Raw genomic sequence first — 19,377 nt, forward strand, 5'->3', positions numbered from 1 at the left:
TTCACTGCTGGATTAAAAGAACATTCCTGACTCCATTTAAAAAGAAGTAATGCCTAAAATTGTTGGCACAGAGACAGCATTCTGAAACTAGGCCGTATGAATGTCACTTCATTGTTGTTACTGAAAGAAAAAAGATCAACTACAATAAAACCTTAGCCAGCATTGCGACATTATGCCAGCTAAGCAAGCCCTTAACCAGACCCATGGAGCTTTCCTGCCTCTGTTACACACTTAAACACTCTGCAGATGCTTACTTTTATGTACATGGAAAGGCATGCAAGCACACCCACTCCTCTTCTGACATCCTTCAGCACGGAAAAGTTTTAAGTTATGATAAAAACCAAAAAAAGTAGCATTTGCACCTAAAAATTTTATGAAAACATAGGAAAAACTTTTCTGAAGTAATCTCTTAGCATATGGATATTTACTGAATTTCCAAGCTCATCCTAAACATCTTGTGTAATTCCTTGCTCTGCACATACTGCATCACTTGAATAGAAAATGTCTTAGGAACAAAGCAAATGGCTTGCCCACTTCAGCTCCACTCACTAAGGCATGCATGTGAATCACAGTCCTTGGAGCCGGCACAGGCTGCACAGAGGGCTCTGCTCCGGCCAGTCTGCACAGCGCCATCAGAATGCGACTCTCGCACGCTCACGGAGTGGACGTGCAGCTATGCTGGAATCACAACCATTCTCACAAATGGAGTGACAATCCTGGAAAAGGTGAAATAAACTCCAGCTATCTCCAGCACACACAGAAAATTGGTTTGTTGGTAGATGATCCAAGTGCCACTTCCTGATGGAGGAGTCAGGAAGATCTTACTCCCTTTGTGCTTACATAACAGAGGGCATAAAGGAGAAAATATAGCATCATATATAACCTCTTCTCAGACAACCTTTTTATTATTATTACTCTCTATCTTGTTATTATTATTACTCTGTCTTGTCGCAGCTGACAATTATCTAGTCTGGAAGCTGCAATTTATCTCCTTATCTATACAATTATATATCTAGTTGCAGACTAAATTTGTTGTTACTGATTGTATCCTACGATTTACTTTAGTTTGGAAACAATATACATGAATCAACATTAAAGATTTTTAATAATTTTCAAAAGGCATTTTCAACTTCTATTATAAAATACTGGAAAAATCCTTCTGGTTATCTCTATTGCAGCAAGCATGTTAATAACTACCAAGTACAATTACAAGGTATAATTTGGAACAGATACCGTTAATCTGCAAGACACGAATGAAACAAACTAAAAAGCAAAACCTACAAGGAAAACCTGTTCTGAAACATGCATTGCTTTAACTTGTAAGACAATAGTCTAGAAGTTATCAGTCTAAAACATTAATTACAGCAGTTAATACAAAAAGCATATCAGGTCTGAATGAGCTATTAGGACAAACTAAGTATCTGCATACTCTCCTAGCACTGATTAATATACCCTATAATAAATAACTTGCTACTAATTCCTTCAAACAAGACAAGTGAATATAAACTACTGTATTGGGGTAAAAATCCTAATGGAGCTATTTTAATGAAGTGCACATTGAGTAGAAACTGCGCTTCCCAGTACATCTCAAGCAGCAATTAATGAAACATAAAGCTGAGATTTCCAGTTACCTCCAGATCTTAAGTTTTTTCTTTTTCACATATACAAGAACCTTAAGACATAGGAAATACTCAGCTGACGCTCAATTACGTCATCTTTATCACCTCCTGGCATCCTGTCATGAAGTTGCTGTGCTTACGTTAGCAAAGCCTTCTACACAGTGCCAGGCAGCTCCGGGCCCGGACCCTGCATTGAAGCATGTGTGAAGGGGTGATGTGAGGACAGGGGATGTCTGAACCAAGAGCAGCATCCTTGCTTCACTGGTTCAATTCAGACAAGGAATCCTCCTAGAAACTCTCATTTCGGGCCATTTAGAAGATCAAAGTGGGCAGTTTTTGTAGGCATAATAATAGGTTTCAGGCACAAAAATAATGCCCCCCTGTAAAATACACTGTCCAAGGGTGGCTGATTTGCTTCAAAGGAGGCATTTGGAGCTTGGCAGAGCTAAGACATCAATCAGCATCTGGTAACTCCGCAGAGACGAGCAGCTACTTGTCACCTCTCTTGAACAGCAAAGGGTGCAAAGAACTTTACCAGACTGAAACAACTGCAGTCTGAGAAAATAAAATAATAAACAAATATATACATACAAAATCTTTCACGAGAACTAAGAAGCAGCTAGCTCTTAGACCGTCAATGCCAAGTTGCACCAGCACACAGGACGACTAAAACCCTGATTTTTAAAGGGCAATTTCACACAGCAGCATAAAAAAAATTAAAAAAAAATTAAAAAAGGATAAGATATCTGCTACACTGCTGTGGTTCCCAGTGCAGCAACATACTTACTGCTACTGCCGCTCCAGGATTTCAGCAGAGACTTAATGCTGATCTCGAAGAAGAGGGAGTCCTGCAGGCTGAGCATGGTGCGGGCAGGGCGGAGCGGGGCGCCGGCCGCGCCGCCGCCTCCGCCAGCACCCGCGGGAGGGCCGTGCCGGTGCCGGTGTGACGCAGGGCCCGGGGGCGGCGGGCGGGGGGCGGCTCCTGCCGGGACCGACCCCTCCTCGCCCGCCGGCCCCGCCCCGGGGCCGTTCCCGCCTCCGGGGTGTACCCACGCTCCTGCCGGGGGATGCTCCCAGCGACACGGGCACAGCGACCGAGCTAACCAGCCCTTGGCAGCCGAACGAAGCGACTCCTTGCAACTCCAACCAAAAGCGGCTATAAAAGGCTGTTTGTGCTTTTCCGAGTTTTAACTAAACTTCCAACCGATCTGTTAAAATCGTGATGAATTAAATAAACTGCCCAGCGTTGCTCTGTGCAGTGCCAAAAGACAATCAAGCCGTCTATGCGAAAAGATCAGCAAAATCAAAGGAGGGGTGGCGGTACCGAGGATGGGAAATCACAAATATGAAAAACAATCACAGTGGAAGGCAGGAAAGCCGTAAGTATTCCCACGGTGGATGCCTGCAAGAGAACTACAGCCAGTGGCAGTTCTGGACGTCCCATCCCCAGAAGAGTTCAAGGCCAGGCTGGATGAAGCTCTGAGCAACCTGGTGCAGGTGAAGGTGTCCCTGCTATTGCAGGAGGCTGCAACTAGACTAGCTTTAAGGCCCCTTCCAACCCAAATCCTTTTATGATTCTGCTAGCTCTTTGGAGTTTGGTGGGTTTTTTCCTTAATGTCTTTATTTTAAAGGACTTGAACTGAGATTTGTTTGGTTTGGGGTTTTTTTCTTAGTGTCTTCTAAAGGACTTGGCACAATTTTGGTATATCTGATAGTTTACTCTGCCCAGTATCATCTCAAACACCACAACGGAAAGTCTCTTAGAAGTTACAGTTCTGGGTTCCTAGGGATGCAATCCACCACTGCCTTAGGTAGCACTAAGGTTTTAATGCCATTCTTTTGGGATAAAGCAAGATACTTTACCAATAGCCTTTGCCCACTTCAGCACAGGGTAAAGTTTTCAGCTCCTTCACCTTGTCCACACTGCCAGGTACAACCAAAATCTCGTGGCTGTCAAATTGAGATGTCATCTTTACAGAGATCAAAACACACCTGAAGGTGTCTCAAAATTTTATTGGACAATTCAAAAATTTCAGAAAGACTTCTACATACTGACAGGAAGAAATGACAAGACGAAAGTAACGCTTGTTTCCATTACTGCCACCAAATTACACATGTAACACTACCCCCGGGTCAAGTAACAGAAATTGAGAGAACTGGGTGCTGAGATTATTGTAGCAGTAGCTGCCAACAACAGTTTAACTATGTCTACTTAAATTATAACTTCACTCACACCTTACAGATGAACCAAAAAATCATGTGGATCCAAGGCAGACTGATTAACTAAACCTGCTTTAAGGTGATTTTTTAAAAATGCACATACTGCTGCCCATACTGGACTAACAAAGTACAGTTTAAAGAAGTAAACAAGCCATGAGGAGGAAATAATACCTGTATCTTCAGACAAATTAGAATTATCTGAAGTTGTAGGAAAGATTTAAGAACAGGGTACATCAAATACTTTTAAGGTTTGGGGTTTATTTGTGGTTTTGGTTTTGTTTGTTTGGGGCTTTTTAAATCTATATCCCTCACCCAACATAGACAAAAGAATTATCACTAACAGAGAGATAACATAAACCACTTGATGTAAAACTAAGTGTTTCTAAGTAACAGGTCTAACACAGCAGCAGAAGGACACTGGAGAAAGAGTGGGACAAGCCTGTCACTGCACTAGGTTGGTTCAAGCACCAGCTGCTGTCATTTAGGAGATGAACCGTTTCATTAAGAGACAGACCAGTAATATCGTTCAGTTTTCATAGATTAAAAATAATCCAAATTCCCCCATGCAAAAAATATTTTTCTATAATTAGATACTAAATTGCCACCTATATCAAAATAGTACTTTTTTTCTTCCCAAACCAGGTATACAGAGATGGGAATTTGCATCAAACTTTCTCTCATAAGCCTGTTTCAGGCAGTACTGCCTATGCAGTAGGCATATTCTTTTTCATCACTCCTATTATGAATACATTCAAAGTTACACTTCAAGCATTCCTTTATCCCCTTACTAAATAAGGCATATCAGAGGTTGTATTTTGCTATGAGTATGATATAAAGGTCACATTTTGGAACCGGCTGATGAATTTCACCACTAATTTGAAAGACTGTATTAATTATGGTTGGTCTCTGACTGCCTTTAACACTGGGCTACAGAGACTTCTTCAAAGGAATCGTTGTTAACAGTGTACATTCCAAAATCATGAGCCAACTCTCTCAGCACCTCAAAAATAATGACTTTTTAAAATACACTTTGGGTTCTTTGTAGTTGCCTTCCCCCCGCCCCCCATGCTTTTATTCTTTAAGTTATCAGTGCCAAAAACTTATTTAAAACAATCATCCCAGAAACTCCAGGAGATATACTAAAACAACCCTACAAAATACTAGTCTCCATGTTCCACCTAGTCTCCATGTTCCACCTTCTAGAATCCTGTTAAGAAGACTTTCAACGAACAGAGAAGTTGTCAGTATTTCTGTAAAGTAGCATTTCAAAATTATATTATTATTAGGAAATCTTTTTCAAAATTTGCATTTATTTATGACATTGAGGTGTTTGGCCAAGCAAGTTACACAGCCTTTCACCACAGCATCTGAGATTTTGTAGCACTGTTATGTATTCATGGTATCAACTAATGATCACAATTGATGGGGTTTCCTCAAAATACTACCAAATTTAATTTTAAATGATTAACAGAAAAAATATTAGCCCATTAACAATTTCTGAGAAATGAAAATTGTATGTACCAAGACTATAAGCTCCTCCTTCTAAGGATTTCAGTAGATGCATTGAAGACTAGGAACATAGAATATTAGGAAGCAAAATATTTTGAAAAGAAAGTGTTCTTTTAATACTACATGAATATGTATGCTCTCATACATACATGAACACACATAGCAACTTTGATTAAATGGACATCACTAATTTATTAAAAATGGCTTACACCAAGTATTTTCACAGTCTTCCCCTACCTCCAAGAAGGGCAAATTATCAGTACAAGTCCATTTCACAAATGGAATAATGGGTCTGTCAGTATCTTAGCCCTATCATATAACAACAGCATCATAAGAGTTACCTTATTGTACAACTGTGCACAAGCCTTCCAACAATACTTCTTCCTCAATTTAACTGCTTTATAACCAAAGGTGTGTAAATAACAATGACTGCCATACTAGACTTCCTGGGTTTTGGTTTTCCTTTGAAATGAGTTAATGAAACAACCTACCAAATATTAGAATAAACAGAACATTTCAGTATAAACCACAAAGTTTAAAATGTAACCTTTTATTTTTAATCAAAACAAGAAGAGTAAAAGCAGGAAAGAAAAACTATGGATTACAAGCTCCTGAATCTTGGACAAGCACAGACAAGGCTAATTCTTTAGAAGAGCCCAAGAAAACTCATCACGCAGAGTTACAAGATATCAATATCATATATTTCTAGAACATTGTTAGAAAAATGTCATTTACAACATGGATTTTTTTTTCCAGTTCCTCATTCTCAGAGAGGAAAATGAAAGAGTCTTCTGGAAAGTACACGGTGTCTAAAACTGAGAGCAACAAGCATGACCATTAAAAATACCTATCAGTCTGAGTACTTATAAGAAGTCTCCTGTAAGATTAATATTTCACTATTTTAGATAAAATGGCAAATAAAGCATTTGCATTTAAACATAAGCAAATAGCTTTCATTTGGAGCTAGTTCATGTAAGAAAAAAATCCAAAAAAGAAAATATTAAATTGAGGATCTGTGCATACTTTTATAAATAGGCTGAACATTACACAATTGCAATAAATACACATTTTATATACTGATTCCAGTATTTGTATACCTTTTGATTCTGGATCAATTTCACTTCTAAAGGGAGCAGACTACTATCAAGTCTATTTTTGAGACTTTCTGAAGAGCCAAGGTGAGGTATGCATGAATAAGCACACTGGTATCAGTAAGCTCTTAAAAGACTATGACAAGAATTGGACTGTAGGTGCAGTAAAGCAGAAGAGCTCAATCTGCAGACGCAAGCTGTTTGTACTCTACTCAAATGAAGAGGAAAATGAAAGAGTCTTCTGGAAAGTACACGGTGTCTAAAACTGAGAGCAACAAGCATGACCTTAAAAATACCTATCAGTCTGAGTGCTTATAAGAAGTCTCCCGTAAGATTAATATTTTACTATTTTAGACAAAATGGCAAATAAAGCATTTGCATTTAAACATAAGCAAATAGCTTTCATTTGGAGCTGGTTCATGTAAGAAAAAAATCCAAAAAAGAAAATATTAAATTGAGGATCTGTGCATACTTTTATAAATAGGCTGAACATTACACAATTGCAATAAATACACATTTTATATACTGATTCCAGTATTTGTATACCTTTTGATTCTGGATCAATTTCACTTCTAAAGGGAGCAGACTACTATCAAGTCTATTTTTGAGACTTTCTGAAGAGCCAAGGTGAGGTATGCATGAATAAGCACACTGGTATCAGTAAGCTCTTAAAAGACTATGACAAGAATTGGACTGTAGGTGCAGTAAAGCAGAAGAGCTCAATCTGCAGACGCAAGCTGTTTGTACTCTACTCAAATGATTAATCCAAGTGCCCCGTCCACACCATGCTTTCTGCTCTGATACGGAAAACCCTTAGTAAAGAGGATGGCCAGAAGAAAATTGCTCAAGCTGCTTCAGTGACCCAAGTCAGCAGACTCCAGGCTGGAAATAGACTGATACATTACAAGATTCACGCACTGTAAGCCCAGCTGCTCCAGGAAGCACTACACTGGCCATTTGTGGTACCATTCATCCACAGCATGACCTGTACAAGCAAAGTCCATTCAGCACTTCCACACATACCTTTTAGATGGAATTTTCAATACATGTACAGTAAGCCTAGTCACAGGACAGGCAAGATTTGCTTTGAGTGTTTTAACAGAGGACCCAAGCAATATAAGAGATCAGAAACTTTAGCACTGCAGATAGTACAGATAACAGAACTTTTCTTTATTTGTAGCATTAGGTATTTAATAAATGTATTTCTGAAAGGATCATTATCCATATTAGGATCAATACATTTATCAGAAATGTGTCTGCAAAGCCTATTTGCACAGCTCTGCTTTAATTCAAGTAACATCCTGCCATTTTCTGGGAGTTGCCCAGACACATTGCTGGCAACTATTTTGAACAATGTTCATGAAGTGCCATATGCATAATACTGCTGCTGCAGCAACTGCCAGAGATCTGGCCCATAGCACACACTGATACGCAAGACCAAAAAAAATTATTCATTTTTCATTTCAAACCAACAATGCTGATTTTGTTTCACCTCTACAGGCTGAAAAAGTAAGAGAGGTTCATGACTGAAGACATTGCTGTATTTGTTATCTTAAAATAGCAATATTTGACTTCAAAAATTTGCTTTTAAATGGCAAAGAAATAACACTTTATTAGTCATTAATTTGCGTTTCACAGGGAGCATTACAGATGTTTAGCTTCATTTCCCTTTTTTCCCCCCTTCATTTGAAGCGTTATTCCCTAGTTCTACAATAGCTTCATTTCTCTAGGAGCATATTCATAAGACACTACCTCCCTCCCTCAAACCCCCAGCACAGCTCTTGCTTTTTTCCAATGGCATGGCCAAGATAACAGAATATGATTTTTCTACGTATCCCTCTGCAAAATGATTTAGATTATTTTGAACAAAGCATTCTGGTATTAACAATCAATTAAAAACCAAACCTAAAGGCAATATTTTCAGTTACAAAAAACATGCAACTACTCTTGCTTCCAGAAATTTCTTTAGTTTTCAGCCCTACTACATTCATCTTCAGGATGATAAAGACTGACAGAAAATGCATTCAGAACTACAAATAATATTTCCCATTTAAAGTAAATTATGACGTTTCCAGCTAGCTCTGGAAGGACACTGAAGATGCACATGCAGAGCCTCCTCACAGTACACAGTCTTTGAGTAGGATCAAAGAGGATACAGTTAATATTTAACTTTTCAGTAAGTTAACAATATTTAGGTTGACTAGTAAGTCTACTGTAAATGAAAAAAAAAAAAAGAAAAAAAAAAAGGGAAAAAATCCCCCACAACCTTCAAGAGTAATCAAATCCGGAAAAAAAATAATTTTCAAGGTAGTTAGCAACAGCCTTATGAATTTTATAAGAGTTTATAGTAAACAGATATCCAGTCCTTCCTGAAAATCTAGCTTTCCAGATCAGCAAACATTGTAAGACTACAAGGAAACAAATCAGTAATAAAAAGGTGAAACATTTCAAAAACCGCAACAGGCAGTTCTGAGATGATATTTAACCAATCTCCCGCCAAGACAAAATGAGACAGGTAAAGCAATACCCAAGCCTAAAGCTGCTACTACATCTCATAAGTCTGACAAATCCAAGTTTCTCAATTGTCACAAGCAGCCCTGTAAATAAAATTCTGGAAAACAAAGTGATTTATTCCCTTCTCAGATGCTAAATTTCCATCTTCAATGACTGCAAAAAACACTTACAGGTATAAAGCCCAATTAGGATGGTTCAATGTCAGACAACGTGAAATAACTGCCTTAAGGTCTGATCTGTCCAATTCTGTACCATGTCAGCCTCCTCACTGCGCTTCAGCACAAACATACCAATGCACTGGGTTTGGGGAACCAGCCCTCAGTTTCCAGCAACCTTTTAAATGGAACCTGGAAACAGTTACGGAGCTATACAGAAAATCCCTGCTTAGTTGCTGGGCGTTTAAATGGATAGAGTAAGGAAAGGCTTAACTCTGTTACCCTACAAGGCCTCAAGACAACTGCTACACATCATTTGTGTTTCTATTTTTGCTGTTCCTCCCAAGCTGCTGGATGTCTGTGCCACTTTTACAGGAAACATCATATTTACACTATGCAAGGATCAGTTATTCCATTCCTATAGAGAGCATCGGGGGAAAAAAAAAAAACAAAAAACCAGAGAGCTTATGATTCATCTGGGAAAACTTTAAAGAATAAAAAGTTAAAGAAAAAAGCTACCTATAGGGATAAACTCAGCACAGAAGATGCAATCTATTAAGCCTCATGATCACAATAGTACTTGGACAGAAAATATTTTCAGATGCAGATTACCACTAAACTCAGAGAGCAGCTGAAGATCCTTGTGGATGTGCTCACCCTGTGCCTGGAGGTGAACTCCTGCCTTCCTCCCTCTGCCATAAGCAAAGCTGAGTGTTTGCTCCTGAGCCACTGTCACTGCAGTCCACTCCTGCTCGTACATTAAACACTGTAGAGCCCTGCACATGCAGACGCATGTCTCATTCACCCACCTCTGCCCCAGCGCACTTAACAGCGGGCAGAGGGAAGGGCAATGGCACAGTGACAAGAGGGAACTACTGCAGGTGTCTCTGTAAAACCTCACAATCACAAGCCTACCAACTTACTCCACCATGGCTTCAATCCCTACGCAGATGGCAGCTCTGCACACATAGTGTAAGTACTTGGAGTATTGTATTTGAGAGTCAGGAAAAGGAAAGCAAGAAGGGGCAAAGCATGGACAGCCAATTTTCTCTTGAGGTTTTAACTCCTGAAACTGCCTTTCCTGATGTTTCGGTTACACAGGGCAGGAGCATATGGAGCTCCACCACCCAATATCAGAAATAAATGGAGTAATTGCATTAATATGGCATTCTTCACAGTTGAACTAAATTGGCATATTTCTTTACTCCAAAGCCAGAAAATATTTACAGTGCCTTTAGTGCTTTAGTTACCAGGATTTAAACAATTAATAAAGTGTTTTTAATGCTGAATTTTGCAGCTCTCCCATCTCTGTGAAACACATTCTTGTAGGAACCTGAAGTGTAAGTAAAAAATAGAGATGCTTTTAAGATTTTAAAAGGTAATTAAAAGGTAAAATATACATTGTTTTGCAATTCAGAAATAAAAATTCATGAGTGTCTTTTCTGAACCTTTATCTCAAGCAAGTGTGCTATTACACTAAAGAAAAGCAAGGAAAGAAATACAAAAATCAGAAAGGGGGAGAACCAGAGTAGTAACAAACCCAAGGGCAGCTAAATGCAACAGTTAGATACTAAACACCTAACACACACTAAAACTTTACAAGGCCGTGTTTGTCTGGAAGCTGTGCAAATAGTCCACAATACAAAGTTCCTTAAAGTGCCATAGCTGGGGGACTACAAACCAGCCTCTGCCAGCAGCGGCACACAGGGCAGCAGCTGCGAAGCCCAGCACTCCACCTGAACATGGCAGGCAGCTCTGCATCCACACTCCTGCATCGGGCACAGCGCACCAAACAAGAGCCATGGTGTCACCCCACGGCAAGCCCCACTAATTACTGAAAAATGAACAGCTGAAATCAGGTGGTAAAAACATGTTCACATAAAATGGACAATGTGCTTTGGCTTCTGTTCATTCAACTGGCTTTCCCTATTTGTCAGTCATATTACCTATTGATAGTGAATTTGCATACTCTTCATTTCTCCCAGTAACTGATATGAACATGTTAATCATCCAAACATACAAGGTATACCTATAAACGTCTATAACTTCCTCAATATCTAGGCAAATTAACCTACTCTGCTCTGCACGGCTCCTTCCATGAAACAGGAATTTATGGAAACCCCAATCAACAAAGAAAAAACATTTTAAACTAACTCTAATAAACTGAAAACAACATACTAGATAAATACAATCTTTTTATACAAGTTTTGAGTTTCTTTTATATGTATTCCTGGTTTTAAGTTAGAAAATACTTTGAAATTAAAAACATCCTTCCTTCAGCAAGTCATCCTCTCAAAGAAGTAACCGAGACAAAGCCCACACCAGTGCATTTTTAAGAGATGCCAAGTGACAACAGACAGTTTTGAGTCAATCTCTAATACGACCGTGCAACAGCATCCTGATGTCAGACTTATATTGCCATACTGGTCTTGTCATTGAGCACTGAAAGTATCCCAAGCAATAGGGGTCCATAACGTGCCTGTCACCACAGACCTCTTTAGACTAATCAGCTATTTTTATATATTTTTATAACTGTTTATATTTTTATAAAGTTATATTTTTAAAACTATTATTATTTATGTAGTATCATCCTACAAAGGCATATTGCACAGTTCATGAAGTGAGCACACAGCAAGTCCTGAAGATCCAGAGCACGTAATGAAAAACTGCTGCAGATGGAAACTTAATCTCTTGAGAAGAGTCCACTGGTAAAGTGACATGGCTTTCTGAAAGTTTTACCCATCTCTTCAAAACAGTAGTGCATTTGGATTTCTCATAACAAAATCCTTATTTTATAAATAAATACAAGCATTGAAAATTTACAAGCATGAGTCAAGAACCCTCCTGTCTGGGAGGGTGGGTCCTTGCTTGAAGGGACCTTTTAGAACTTGGCTGGAGAACAAGAGGATGCATGTCAAGTAAAACCACCAACATCACTAACACTGCTTCCCAAATCACAGCTACTCTGCAATAGCATGTACTACATGAGAGAACATATTCTTACTTGAAGAGCAACTAAAGGCTATTCAGTGCTAAGTTAGAGACATGAAAAATGACATTTAGTGAAAATGGAAAGGCTTTCCAAAGTAGCCCTTGATTAAAAGGATATAGTTGAAGTAGTGGTCTCTTTCCCCCAGTTTGGATCCACACAATAAAGGAACACATATAAAGTTAGAACTCACAGGGTAAGACCCATCCTGTTACTGAAGAGCTTAGAACAAAAGCAACTAAAACACAGAAGCTTACAAATGAAGACATAAAACAGTTAACAAATGCAGCCAACAGAAATTACCAATAGTCAAAAATAGCAATTACTGAAAAATGTCATACCTGAGTCTTCCACTTACAATTCACATTTTCATTAGAAACAGAAAAAGCATGCCTAAAGGAGATTAAGACTAGTATGATCACCTACAAACTAGAACTTTTCCATTTGAAACACAGATTTCCTTTTCAAGTGACAATTGAAAAACTGTTTCCAATTGAAAAAATGTTCCAATTCTAATCTTTCTGTAACTTTAATCTGAATTGCTGGTATCACAAGCACAGCATCTTCATATGCAGTTGCTGAATTAATCCTACAAGTAAATACTATACTGACCTTTCAAATACATTCTTCAGCATTAGGAGGATATTAGTTGGGATTTTTTTAGCTCATAGATCAATTTTAATGTTTTAAAGGATAACAGTTTCTTACTTCAAAGAAAACAGCTCCTTAAAAACAAGCTGATATTTTTATTTTACGTGCTATCCAGCCTTTTATATACTCTACCTTGGGATCACTAACAGACATTACTGATAGCAGATTAAGTTTTAAAATCTGTTCTATGTGCAAGATATATACAGTAAAATTCAAAACAGGAACAACATGCTAAACTAGTCTGTCTCTCTCAATGTCACTTCCAAGGCCTGTGGACACCTTAGACACAAAGAATTTAAAAGAATATTTTTGTTCTTTTATTACCAGTATATCATAGAACAGTTTTACAGTACCAGATATTTTTGCAACAAGTTTCCTCACATCTTGTTGACTTCAGCACTTCACAACTTTCCTCAATCAGCTTTTGTAGAATCTCCTGAAAACTTGTTTTTCTGTCTATGTTAAGTTTTCTCACATCCCCCACATATATAATATCTCTCCCTCTCCTTCAAGTTAAAAGCTTTATTTTGTCCCTCTCACAACTACCTTAAAAATAATTGTAGATTGGAAAGGTCAAGAGATATTTACTTAATTTACAATCCTCCCACTAAATTTTATCTCCATTATTTCAAAGAATTAGCCTAAAGATAACATTTCAATGAATATTTGCAGCTAAATATTGTCCAATTTCACCTTTTATTTTTTTCCCTTAATAAATTGGAGATTTTATTACTTCTTACTTTTCACCTTACAAGCTGCAGGACAGAAAGTCAAAAGAACAGAAAAACAAAGTCCAAACAGCAGGTTTACTGACATTCACTTCCTAAATTTCCTGTTGGTTATTTCTCAGAGTGTTCCAGTTTGCTGCCTGTCCACTGGTATTGAAAGGGAAGGGGGGTTTCCTCTGGTTTAGCAAGCAGAATAGTCTCACCACAGATAAACATGCAACGGGAATACCAAAAATGAACATACAAGACAACTACACAGGTGGAAGGGTACAATCTCCTGTTCACAACACTGAGCCATTACATTGATTCAGCTGTCACATGAAAGCTCATACTAACACTGTCTGAGAAAACCTTTAAAGTGCTTGAAGTCCAGAAGATGCATAAACAAAGACCCTGATAATATGATACAAAGATAACCTAGTAAGTGATCAATAGCAATTAAAAAATTTATAAGCTCTCTTCACTATGTGTCAGGAAAACAAGTGAATTACCTCCTCACTATATACACATACTCCACACATTTATATAAATATATACACAAGTAGCTGTTAAGTATAAGAGATACTTCTAGATCCACCTTTGATTTGTACTGGCACACACCTTGTATAGAGCACTAAACTACAATTACTTCACTACTTGACTAAAATATATTCACTGTAAATTTCTGCACACATTCCTCAGAAGAAACCTTGAGAAAAACTACAGAAGTATATTAGGTTTATAGTCAAGTATGTAATTTTAAAAGATCAGATCTTCAATAAAATAAAGTAAAAATTATATTTGAGATGTGTCTGACAACTAAACACAACTACAGTTGATTTTCTGTATTAATGGTAAAATAAACAAGTCAGAGGCATACCCTCTTTGCACTTGGGCTTACTTTTAAATAGATTTGCTGGACCTTATTTCAGTTCTTTATTGACTCCATCTTAAGCTAATGCCTTACTTAAGAAACATTTACCCAGTGCTCATTTTATCTGCTTATATGCAGTAATAATAAAACCTATCATGCCTGCACTTCAAATAAAACTCTGGAGAGATGTTTGTTTTTCCATTTATCTAAAATATTTAAGAGTTCATTTTCCACAAATCAATTAAAACAGAGGATATCCAAAAGGTGACTGCTACTTTTGGTGATGGTAAAGATATCGAATGCTGTCCCCACTACTGACCCAAAAGGCCCTTTCAGCAAGCTGATTCCCCTTGCCGATTCATTTCAAAAAGTGCCCCTAATACATTGGAACATTTTCCATTGGCTTTGTGAAATTAATCAGCTCAGGGAAAAGCCACATCAGAACTCAGAAGATGGGGAAGGCTGCACAGCTGTGAGTGAGATTGCCCTTTTCATTGACAGCAAACTGTTAGATCAGCCTGATCCGCTTGTAAAACTGCACTCAGAAATCGAACCAAAATCTCCTTTCCCTCCCTTCTGTTGCAAAGAGCTTCAAGCACAGATTCCAAAGGCCCTTAGAAGAGGTTCACTTATTATTTCTTATGGAAAATATACACAGAACAATTTCCTGGGGCATTACTCAAGCAAAACAATGTTATCTGCAGTGATAAGAAAACAAGGAGAGAGGTTAGAGGGTTTTATGTAAATAGTATTCTGGATCCCAAACAGTATTATGGAGCAGCCTTTAAACATAAGCAAGCAGAGATTGTGGGGAAAAGCCACAGTACTTAGCTGCACACCAACGCCTCCAGTCTTTTCCAACCAAAACTCTGTACTTGGGTACAGAAACTGACTTTTATTTCATGTATAAACACCAAGTCCCAGGTCATACTTTGCTGTACAGGGCTGATTAGAGATGCAACTGGGAGCTGCACATGCCCTGCAGAGCTGCTGATATTATAGGTTACACAGTGCTCACAGGTACTGTATGTGTATCCAGCCCCTGCTGCTAACCCCTGAGGCAGCCAGGGCTCTATTACTTTACCACCAAAGATCAGATTCCTGTTGGTGTATTTTTACTCTCCTAGCAGAAGCACTTGAAGTGAAGCAAGTTTTCCATACACAGAAATAACATGGGCTCTGTGAGCAGTAAGAATACTCACATCGCTGATAAAATTAACATCTCTTCTACAATTCTTGCAGATTTGACTTACACAGCTGGCCATTAAGACAGTTCCACAGTATTAGCTGTCCTGCCTTGTGACACAATGAAAGCACAGAGCTGCAACAGAAGGGCACATTTCACACACCACAGGTACAGCTGCCATTTGCCAGTTCACACAGAGCAGTTGTGGCATTCCCCTTCTTTAATGACACAATCTGAAACTTCCAGGCTTGACTTTGCATGTTTCACTTGGATTCCAGATTTTTTTGGAACAAATTTTTACAACTGAGAACATGTCCACTCTTAAATGCTACAGCAAATTTTTAAAAACTGCCTGTTCTTTTACTGACCTGTATTAAGCATTACAATGCATACAGTCATATACAAACACTTCGACAAGTCAGTTGCGGTTTTCTTCTACAATTGTACTCATCTTACACATCTAAAAAGACAGTTCTGAAAAGATTTCTAAAATACACTTGAAACCATTCTACATGATGGAAACTACATATTTTAAAAGATGTCTCAGAGCATGTATTTGTAAAGTCCTATTTTCAGCTCTAAAACAAAAGTACACACTGAGTAAATATTTTGACAGCTGATATGATAAATATTTTAATAACAAACAACAACAAAAAATTTCACCACCTGAATTTCTCGCAAAAAATTTTAGGTCAGCTAGATGCAAACCCAACTAGCTGGTATTACAAAAATAATATTTTAGGATTTCAGTGCCAGTAATAGGGTTTTTTTGCTTGGTCTGTCTGTTGGAGAACTTCTGAAATATGGTCATACTTAAAAATAATTGTCAGGCTCAGAATTTCACCTAAATTCTCACCAAAACAACAACAACAAAAAAATCTTAAACAGCAGCAATAAGGAACAGAAAGCAAAAATAAAAAAAATAATCACCACTCACTCTCAAATTCAAACACAGTAATAGGACAAACCACCTCAGCTTTAAAAAACTATTGAGCTCCTCAAATTCTATGCTGCATTAACACCACATCTGCCAACAATAAGCAAGTAAAGGTTTACAATATTTTTTCAAATAATTCTATTATTTTATTACCTGTTTGGTCAGCACCTGCCTTCTGCAGCATACCCAATTGGTAAACACAGTAGTTCTTTTGCTCTATTCCAGCAGAGCAGCTCATTCCATTACCAAGGTACAAAAATAGAAATAAGCAGATAATTTAAAGAGGATTCAGCTACTATCTGCCATTGTAAAAGCATGATCCCAGCACAGACACTAAGTCTTCATTTCGTAAATGATGACATCACACTATTAAGCAATATTAGTCAGGCACTGCTGGTTTCCACAAAATCACTCCTAATCATCACCATTTGGAACATATTTAAGGACCAAGAGAGGAAAATTCATCTTTAACAGTCAGACTAGTTTATTCTATGTTTATTATCCTCATTTACTCAAACTATCAACAAAACACTGAACAAAGATAAATGTATCCGTTTTGTCTACAAACTTCAATCAGCCTACAGCATTTTCTTTTAACCTGACACAAAGACAATTCTATTTCTCCTGAAGTTATAACATGTGGAAAAAATATTATTTAAATTGAGAGCTATAAAGGAATTAGAATATAGCATAAAACAGGATTGGTGAGATATACCTATGGAGATATTAAATTTGCAGTGATATCCACCTATAAACTCCAGGGCTGTTGTACAGCATTCCAAGTTAAATGACTCTAAAAAACCTTTGCCATCAGACACCATGGGCTTCTGATCAGTTTTCAAGTATATCGGCAGCCATAACAGACTTTATTCTGTAGGCAGCCTTCAGCAACCCACAGCATAAGAACATAAACTTGCAATTTGCTGTGCACGGGAACAACTTGTTTAACAGATAGAACTGTCCCTGCTTTCCTCAGCTGCCTATTTTACTCAACCTGATGCACTGAAAAAAGTGGTACATGCTACAATCAGAAAGGCTAAGAGAAGTCTTTCCAAGGAAATCCTTTTTTCCCACCACTACCACAAGCTTAATTCCCTAAGGCTGTAAGCCCATCACCCAGTAAAACAGATGAATGCCTCCATCTCCCACCACTCCAGGCAGACAGGAAAAAAATTGCAGAACTGAATTTTCCATTACCACCCAGCTGTACTAGCTGAAAAAGGAACATGAACTAATTCTACTTTTTATTAGCACAATACACTAATATTTAGCCACTAACACATAGTAAAAAATTTTTTTAGAAAGAAATCATATAAGCAACTTTACCCATTTTCTTGAAGTTGAAAATTCTCTACACAATATCCATATTCTTACTTGACTTACTTACATAATGTCTACTAAAAATGTGCAATCTTCAAAACACTAAAAAAGTGAAACATACTGTTTTGAGACAAAAAAACTCTTAAAAGGAAAGCCTTTGAAAACTTAGGGTATCAGAAAAACAGGGAGAGAAAAGATGACACAAAACTCACATCTTGCACTGCAGTCACAGGTCTCCGTGTAGCACACTTCTGTCTAGACAACTTGGTGCCTAATTTTATGTACATTATAGTTTAAAAACTTAAACATATTCTTATCCCAGAAATCGGAGGGGGAAAAGCCATATAAGCACACAAAGACAAGAAGAAATCCTAAAACTAGAAATCCTGAAAAATTGCTTCCACATAGGTCACTAACAAATGATAATGCGTCAGTGATAAAGTAGTTCTAAAGCTCAAGACACCATAGTCACAGGAACTCTGATAAAAAGGCCTTTTATAATCAAATTTGTCAATTTAACAAAATAATCGTGATCTGAAGAAAGAACTTAGCAATCAGTTTCCACCAGGTTGATGACATGGATACCTACAGTAATCAGGATGTAAAACATGTGTCTCCTCGTCTTCATCTATTGTCTGTCCTAATGAAAACAGTCTGACCCGTCTCATCTTCAGCAGCCTTGGAGAGCTTTCACGGGCTGTACTCCCAACATCCAGAACATCTCCAGAAGCAGCAGTGGGAACAATTTTTTTCAGGAATTCCATTTTTACATGCCCTCTGTGTTCTCAGCAGTTATGCTTCACTTCACAGAGCGTGGCTCCCACATCAACTTCCTTGAGCACAGAGGTGGACTTCTGGTGATGTCATGTTTAAACCTGGGTGGTGCCAACAGCAGCGTCAGCTGCCAGCCAGCTGCTCCAAGGCAGATTCTAAAGACATTCAACTGTGTGGACTGATAAGAAAACCAAACACCACCAAGCCTATATATTAACCAACACATGCTAAACTCTGCACGCCAAGGAGACACTATTTAGCACTGCAAAAGTTTTAAGCCCTAAGAAAATTTGCAACACATTTGCAAACTCATATCTGACAGAGTTCAGTAGCTCTTCATATTCATGAAGTGCACAGAGAGCGTTCTTCTGTATTTGAAAGATAACACTTACCATTCAGAAAGTCTAGGCACTTTGTTTTTAAAGCTGGTGTATAACATAACCATTCATATTCTCACATAGTTTTAGCCACTAACTACAAAAATACTAACTTTTATTATATTTATGTTCTGTTTTGCAGGGACTCTGGAACTATTTTTACCACTTAAAATATTCGCACTACCTTCCAGAAAACTACTAGTACAGAAATAACCTGTCTCTTGTCCAAACATCCACTTCGTCCCTAGGGCTACTTCTCCATACATGCCTGGTTTAGCTGAATTTTTTGGTTTTATTTCGGGAAGTTTAAATGTTGTTTTATATTTAGCTTAAAGAAGCCAGAAAGATGACTTGCATTTGGAGCAGAAAGTCCAAGGACATAACAAATAGATTATCATAGAAGGAAAATGTTCCTTAAGGTTTTCTACAATTGGGAATACGTATAATTGTTTTA

At 37.9% G+C, this 19,377-nt stretch overlaps 1 protein-coding gene across 10 annotated transcripts in view; it reads right to left on the reverse strand.

Annotated features, from left to right (window-relative positions):
- FRYL (FRY like transcription coactivator) overlaps positions 1–19,377 on the reverse strand; it is a 158,960-nt gene that overhangs the window by 117,461 nt on the left and 22,122 nt on the right. For 4 of the 10 annotated variants that reach the window (XM_041490643.1, XM_041488482.1, XM_041487642.1 and 1 more), the window contains exon 1: positions 18,362–18,716. The exons of 3 other annotated variants lie outside the window; for them this stretch is intronic. In XM_041490643.1, coding sequence (XP_041346577.1) covers positions 18,362–18,536 — 175 coding nt within the window. In that variant the 5' untranslated portion in view covers positions 18,537–18,716. Of the gene's footprint in view, positions 1–18,361; positions 18,717–19,377 lie in introns of those variants that run through there. 3 more of the 10 variants (XM_041490231.1, XM_041490149.1, XM_041489323.1) reach the window with 1 other exon arrangement.

This window comes from Pyrgilauda ruficollis, unplaced genomic scaffold (genome assembly GCF_017590135.1).
Source record: "Pyrgilauda ruficollis isolate IOZ18807 unplaced genomic scaffold, ASM1759013v1 scaffold1, whole genome shotgun sequence".
Lineage (NCBI taxonomy): Eukaryota > Metazoa > Chordata > Aves > Passeriformes > Passeridae > Pyrgilauda > Pyrgilauda ruficollis.